This window comes from Phascolarctos cinereus, unplaced genomic scaffold, assembly GCF_003287225.1.
Source record: "Phascolarctos cinereus isolate Bilbo 61053 unplaced genomic scaffold, phaCin_HiC Scaffold_349;HRSCAF=954, whole genome shotgun sequence".
In the NCBI taxonomy this organism is placed as follows: domain Eukaryota; kingdom Metazoa; phylum Chordata; class Mammalia; order Diprotodontia; family Phascolarctidae; genus Phascolarctos; species Phascolarctos cinereus.
The window spans coordinates 2564-9330 of NW_027555679.1; the positions used below are offsets into that span (position 1 = coordinate 2564).

The following is a 6767-nucleotide window of genomic DNA, read 5'->3' on the forward strand; positions in this document are numbered from 1 at the left end:
TTCCCTCCCTCCCCACTCCCTTGACCCTGCCCTGCCTCCTGGTATCCCCATAGACTGTTCTGAGCAACCCCCTCTGGGAGTTGCAGTCTTTGCCTTCTATCCCCAACAAGCTGCACCAGTGGAAATGTCCCTCAGGTTTTCACCAAAGAACCATGCTCCAGACTCTCCTGTATCAGTACCTTGGGATTGGCCCTAGGCATGGGATGAAAATGGTCCTTGGTACTAGGATGCTAAGAAGGTTGCAAACAACAGCCCACTCCCACCCTGGGGTCCTATCCTTGGTTCTTGCCTCAGGCAGGATGCTGTTGGGGCTGGAGGGAGATGGGGTGCCACTCAATCCCAGGGATGGGGTGGGGGCATCTAGGCCCTTGAGCTCCCCTGAGAATCTGTCTCTGTTTTAGATGAAGTGCTATCTGAGTCTATTTCAGCACTGTGCTGCTGAGGTTTCTCCTGCACCTTCAGACGAATTGCCCCGAGGCGAATCAAGAGAAACTCATAGTCAAAGGTACCTCGATTCTCCCCAAAAGGTTCCTGCATTTCACGGTCTTGGAGGTATAGTCGGTCTTTGCACGCCACCTCATAGATGTCATAATACTGCAGAAAGGACTTCTCCATCACACCCCTCAGGGGCTCAGGGCAGGGACATTTTCCCTCCAGCATGTCACAGACTGCCACTCGGATGGTCTCATGTCGGATATACTCATTGTACTTTTCGCTGTCTCCTGGGTGTTTCTCCTCCTCAAAGCCAGGCTCATTGTAGTAGGGGTTTTCATTCATTAGTGACTGGATGGAGATTAGCACGGAGGAGATGCTCTGGGCTGGGCTCCAGGCAGGGCCAGTCCAAGTCCCCAGAATACTCAGGCAGACTTTCCCACTGCTGTAGAAGTTGGGGTTAAAACTCACCCTGTTATTGCCCGTGGTCATCAGTTTGACCCTCGGTGGGCGGATAGGATAATCTGGAGGACAGCGAAACAGGAACAAGAAGAAGCCCCCTTCATAAGGAGTGTCAAACGGGCCCATGATCAATGCATGGATCTTAGTCATGTCCAGGGGATCCGGCACAACAAACACGCCGGGGGGCGGCTCCTTGTAGAGGGCCGTGATGTCCCGCTTGATCCGCAGCAGGCACTGCGGCCCAGGGCGCTCACTGTCCCAGTCCGAGCTCCGCGTCGGGTCCCAGGAGAATGGGGGACTGCGCGGCACGGCCAGGCAGGCAGAGGCCGAGGTCGGGAGCCCGGGCAGCTGGGCAAGGTGTCCCCGCGGCCCACCCGAGTCGCCCGCCTCCTCCTCCGCCTCCGCCTCCGCCGCCTCCGCCTCCGCCTCCGCCGCCTCCGCCTCCGCCTCCGCCACCTCCGCCCCTGCCACCTCCGCCTCCGCCTCCGCCGCCCCCGCCCACACGTCTGGTACGACAGGTGGCCCGAAGCCGCCGCTGCTGCCGCCGGCGCCGGAGACCTCAGCCCCCTCACCGGAGGTCCCCTCACCCTTGGCCCCGGCAGTCGCCACCTCCGCAGTCGGACTCTCCGCCATCGCCGCTGCCCCGCTCAGCTTCCGCTTCTGCGACTCTATGCAGACGAGTCCAGGAGTCTGCTGGCCAGACCGGCCTCTCCTTGGATTTTCAAAGTCTTTTTTAAGTTCTTCTATGAATTCGTTTTGGGCAGGTGACCATTTGACATTACTCTTTGGGGGCAGGAGGGGATTTTTTGCTTCAATATGCTCCTCTAAAGATGAAACCCGTTCTTCTCTATTCCCACAATAGCTCTCTGTGGTTGGATTCTTTCTCCTCTGCCTGTGAATTTTTGTAGCAATAGCTTCCTTTGGGTAATCACCTCTAGCCCTGGGGTAGGGGGATGGTGCTCTGGCCCCAGCTCTTCAGTTCTCCCCCCCTGGCCTGGAACCAAAGCCAAACCTGCAGCCTCCTGTCATGCCCACAGCCAGGGGCCTTCTGTGCCACTGCTTCTGCGCTCACCAGGTGGGCGTGGCCGGTTCCTTCTCGCCCCCTCAGCTCTCTGCGTCACAGCTGGGTCTGGCCTTCTTTGTCAGCAGAGGTTCCTTTGATCTGCCTGGCTCAGAAGCACTACTGCGCTCACAATTTGAGGGGTAAAGGTTCTTGGAGCTGGGGCCGAGGCAGCCTCCCAAATCAGCTAACCCCAGGGTTTGTGGCTTGTTATTTAAGCAGCTTGCCGCTTGTGTTAACACAGCCCCTAGCCTTGAGGGGTTTAGTCTTCACAGGGGCCAATTCCATCGGGAAATGTTCTTCTCATCTTCTGGAATTGTCCCAGGAAGATTCCTGGTGTGCCTCTATTCTGATTTATTTTTACTGGCACTTTGTTTGCCCTAAGGTACTAATTTGTCTCTTTTGAGGGGAAAATCTTGAGAGCTTGGAATTTTCTGACCTACTCCACCATCTTCCCAGAATCCTCTCTGCTAATTCTAACTTTGAAGGAGGCATTTTCCCCTGTTAGCCTTTGTACTTTCTTTTCCATAAGCTTTTGAGTTTTAAATTTTTCTCCCCTTCCCTCTCCCCTCCCTTCCCCAGATAGCGCACAAGCTGATATAGGCTACACATATACTTTCCTATTGAACATATTTTCACATTAGTGATGTTGTAAGGAACAGTTAGAACCAGTAGGAAGAACCACCAGACAGAAAAACAAAACAAAACAGAACAAAAAAAGAGCAAATAGTACGCTTCAATCTGCATTCAAGCTCTACAGTTCTTTCTTTAGATGTGGAGAGCATTTTCCATCATGAGACCTTTGGAGATGTCTTCGATTCTTGCATTGCTGAGAAGGTCTAAGTCTATCAACTTTAGTCATCACCCAACATGGCTGTCGCTCTGTATAGTGTTCTCTTGGTTCTGCTCACTTCACTCAGCATCAGTGCAAACAGCTCGTTCCAGGTTTTTCTGAAGTGCAACTGCTCATCATACCTTATAGCACAATAGTATTCCATTACATTCATGTATCACAACTTATTCAGCCATTCCCCAATTGATAGGCAGACCCTCAATTTCCAATTCTTTGCCACCACAAAAAGGGCTGCTTTAAAAATTTTTGTCCGTGTGGGTCCTTTTGCCATTTGTATGATCTCTTTGGGATACAGCCCTAGAAGTGCTATTGGTGGTTCAAAGGCTATGAACATTTTTATAGCCCTTTAGGCATCGTTCCACATTGCTCTCCAAAATGGTTGAATCATTTCACAACTCCACCAACAATGCATTAGTGTTCCAATTTTCCCACATCTTCTCCAACATGTATCATTTTCCTGTTTTGTCACATTGGCCAATCTGATAGGTGTAAGGTGGTACCTCAGAATTGTTTTGATTTGCATTTCTCTAATCAATAGTGATTTAGAGCACTTTTATATGACTATATATGACATTAATTTCTTCATCTGAGAACTGCCTTTTCATATACTTTGACCATTTATCAATTGGGAGATGATTTGTATTCTTATAAAGTTGACTTAATTCTCTCTATATTTTAGAAATGAGACCCTTATCAGAGACACTGGTTGTAAAAATTCATTCTGACTTTTCTACTTCCTTTCTATTCTTGGTTGTATTGACTGTGTTTGTGCAAAAACTTTTCAATTTAACGTAATCAAAATTATCCATTTTGTATTTCATAATGTTGCTTATCTATTGTTTAGTCATGAATTCTTCTGTTCTCCATAAATCTGACATGTAAATTATTCCTTACTCTCCCAGTTTGCTTATAGCATCAGCCTTTATATCTAAATCATGAACCCATTTTGACTTTATGTTTGCATATGATAAGAGCTTTTGGTCTATGCCTAGATTCTTCCATAGTTTTTTCCAGTTTTCCCAGCAATTTTTGTCTAATACTGAGTTCTTATCCCAGAAGCTAGGGTTTTTGGGGTTTATCAAATAGTAGATTGCTACCATGGTTGACTACTATGTCTTGCATACCTAACCTATTCTACTAACCCACCATTCTATTTCTTAGCCAGTACCAAGTAGTTTTGATGATTGCTGCTTTAGAATACAATTGAAGATCTGGAACAGCTAGGCCACCTTCCCCTGCATTTCTTTTCATTAGTTCTCTTGATATTCTGGACCTTTTGTTATTCCAAATCAATCTTATTAATTTTTCTAGCTCTATAAAATACTTTTTGGGTAGTTTGGTATGGCACTGAATAAGTAAATAAGCTGTTGGATTTCTTCCTAATTCTCTTCTGTCACTCTCATTTCTTTTCCTAAATTTTCTTCTTTTTTTTTTCACATGGCCACCCAATTTTGGGGGAAGATAGTATGTAGTGCTTTCATTTTTTAATTAATTTATTTATTTTTAGTTTTCAACAATCACTTCCACAAGATTTTGAGTTCCAAATTTTCTCCCCATCTCATCCCTTCCTCCACCCCAAGATGGCATGCATTCTGAATACCCCTAATTTGCCCTACCTTCTATCTCTCCCCCCCTTCTCTTATCCCCTTCCCCTCCATTTTCCTGTAGAGCAGGATAGATATTTATATCCCATTTCCTGGATATCTTATTTCCCAGTTGCATGTGAAAACAATTTTTTTAACTTTTGTTTTTAAAATTTTGGGTTCCAAATTTTCTCTCTCCCTCCCCACCCACCCTTCCCTGTCACCATAATAACCTTCTACAGCCAGATTTTTTTTTGTTTTTCACTCATTTGGGGTCTGTGGGGGGTTCCCTTTCTTTTAAATTTGAGATCTTCTGCCAGGTTTGAAGGGGCACTGTCTCAGGCTTCTTGTGCCGGTGGTTGCAAGACCTGGCTGACAGGAAAATTTTTTCTTGCTCTCCCAGTTTGCTTATAGCATCAGCCTTTATATCTCAATCATGTGCCCATGTTGACTTCATTTTGGTATATGGTGTAAGATTTTCATATTTGCCTAGTTTCGGCAATATTCTTTTCTGGTTTTCCCAGAATTTTTTGTCAAATACTGAGTTCTTATCCTAGAAGCTGGGGTCTTTGGGTTTATTAAACAGTAGATTACTACAGTCATTGACTACTGTGTATTGTGTACCTAATCCTATTCTTGTGTATCCTAACCTTTTTCTCAGCCAGTACCAAGTAGTTTTGATGATTGCCTTTTTATAATGCAATTGAAGATCTGGCATGGCTAGGCCACCTTCCCTAGCATTTCTTCTCATTAGTTCCCTTGATATTCTGGACCTTTTTTTCTTCCACATGAATCTTGTTGTTCTTTTTTTCTACCTCTATAAAATAACTTTTTGGTAGCTTGGTATGACACTGAATAAGTAAGTTAATAAATGGCCCGTTTTTAAGATGAAGAAATTGAGGCACAAAGACAGCAAGTAACTTTTTGGGGAGTCAGACTTACAGCCTCAGTTCTTAATGACTAGTCTGGGGCTCTTTCTTGAGTTTTTTTTTTTCTTGGCTAGGCAATGGGTTTAAGTGGCTTGCCCAGGGTCCACAGATAGTAAATGACAAGTATCTGAGGCCAGATTTGAGCTCAGGTCCTCCTGACTCCAGGGCTGGTGCTCTATCTACTGCACCACCTAGCTGACCTTGGGGCTCTTTCTTTAAGAAGGATTTTGGGGTCAAACATCACAACCAGCTTCCTCTTCATGAGGGGCTGCATCCCAAAGGCTGTTGCCTAAGGGGATTTGTCTCATCTCTTCCAGGATCCCTTTCAGGAGTTGCTGGTCCCATTGCTTCTCTCACTCTTAATTTTATTTCTCAGAGATCTCAGTGGCACCCAAGCATCTGAATGGTGATCTAGATGGGTGTCTAGCTCCTGAATAGTGGTCTTGGAGGAATCAGCAGCAGCCTGCAGAGCAATGACAAGAATATGATTTTTGAAAAACAATCAGAGCCTCTTCCCTTCTCTCAAAATCCAAGGAGCTTCCAGACTCCCAAGGCAGGGATAGTGTCTGCCATGGATATCACACTCGTAGAGGGATCTGCAATTAAGTGTCAGGTCTCTATTCATACATCTACTTGTCCACCTGGCCCCCAAAAGTGACAAATCAAATCCAAGTACCCAATGGAGACCACCACTCGTGTTCCAGGGCCTCACTCAAACCCCAAAAGTAACAGGACATAATAACAGCCATATTGTGTGACGCCTGACTTCGATGGACTTAGCCCTTTTCAGAAATGCAAGAATCCAAGACATCTGGCAAAGTCTCATGATGGAAAGTGTTATCCACATCCAGAGAAAGAACTACGGAGTTTGAATGCAGATTGAAGCATAGTATTTGCTCTTCTTTTTCTTCTGTTTTGTTTTGTTTCCTCTTTCTTATGGTTCCTCCTATTGGTTCTAATTCTTCCTTACATCATGACTACTGTGGAAATATGTTTAATGGGAATGTATGTGTAGAGCCTATATCAGATTGCACACTTTCTCCTACTAGTTTAATTCCTCTAGCCGCTAATTGCCAAGATTTCAGATTTAAGGCCCAGGCAGCTCTGGAGGTTTCCAGAGTTCTCAATCCCCCAAATCCAAAGACAAATTAGAAATTCAGTATGAAGCTCTGTCAGATGTGGGTGAGAGAGGAGCACAGTCCAGCCCTGGCCCAGCACATTGCGCTAGGGCTGTGGCATCAACTGTGGTGGCTACCTCCAGAGCTCTCAGCCAAAAGACAGTAAGAGAATCGATCAATTGACCAGAAGGAGATTATAGAAGTCTCTTTACTGGCACTGAGGCAGGATTCTGTGGCTTTGCCCATACTTGGATCTGGGTGGCAGTCCTGGGGCAAGGAGGAGCACTGGCATAGAAGAGCTTGTGGCAGCAGTGGAGAAGGAACCCTCCT

At 45.9% G+C, this 6767-nt stretch overlaps 1 protein-coding gene across 1 annotated transcript; it reads right to left on the minus strand.

Moving 5' to 3' along the window:
* Positions 1-277: 277 nt before the first annotated feature.
* Positions 278-1938, minus strand: LOC110204406 (ubiquitin-conjugating enzyme E2 Z-like). Its single transcript, XM_078150593.1, has 2 exons — positions 1378-1938; positions 278-1281 (listed from the first exon to the last, which is right to left on the minus strand). Exons 1-2 carry the CDS (start codon positions 1525-1527, stop codon positions 361-363), a joined length of 1071 nt encoding a protein of 356 aa, XP_078006719.1. The 5' UTR covers positions 1528-1938; the 3' UTR covers positions 278-360.
* Between the last annotated feature and the right edge of the window lie 4829 nt (positions 1939-6767).

Coding starts and splice junctions, on each gene's coding strand:
- LOC110204406 (XM_078150593.1), bottom strand. CDS start 1,527: ATGGCGGAGAGTCCGACTGCGGAGGTGGCGACTGCCGGGGCCAAGGGT. Junction 1,282..1,377: donor TGTGGGCGGGGGCGGCGGAG/GCGGAGGCGGAG, acceptor GCGGAGGAGGAG/GCGGGCGACTCGGGTGGGCC.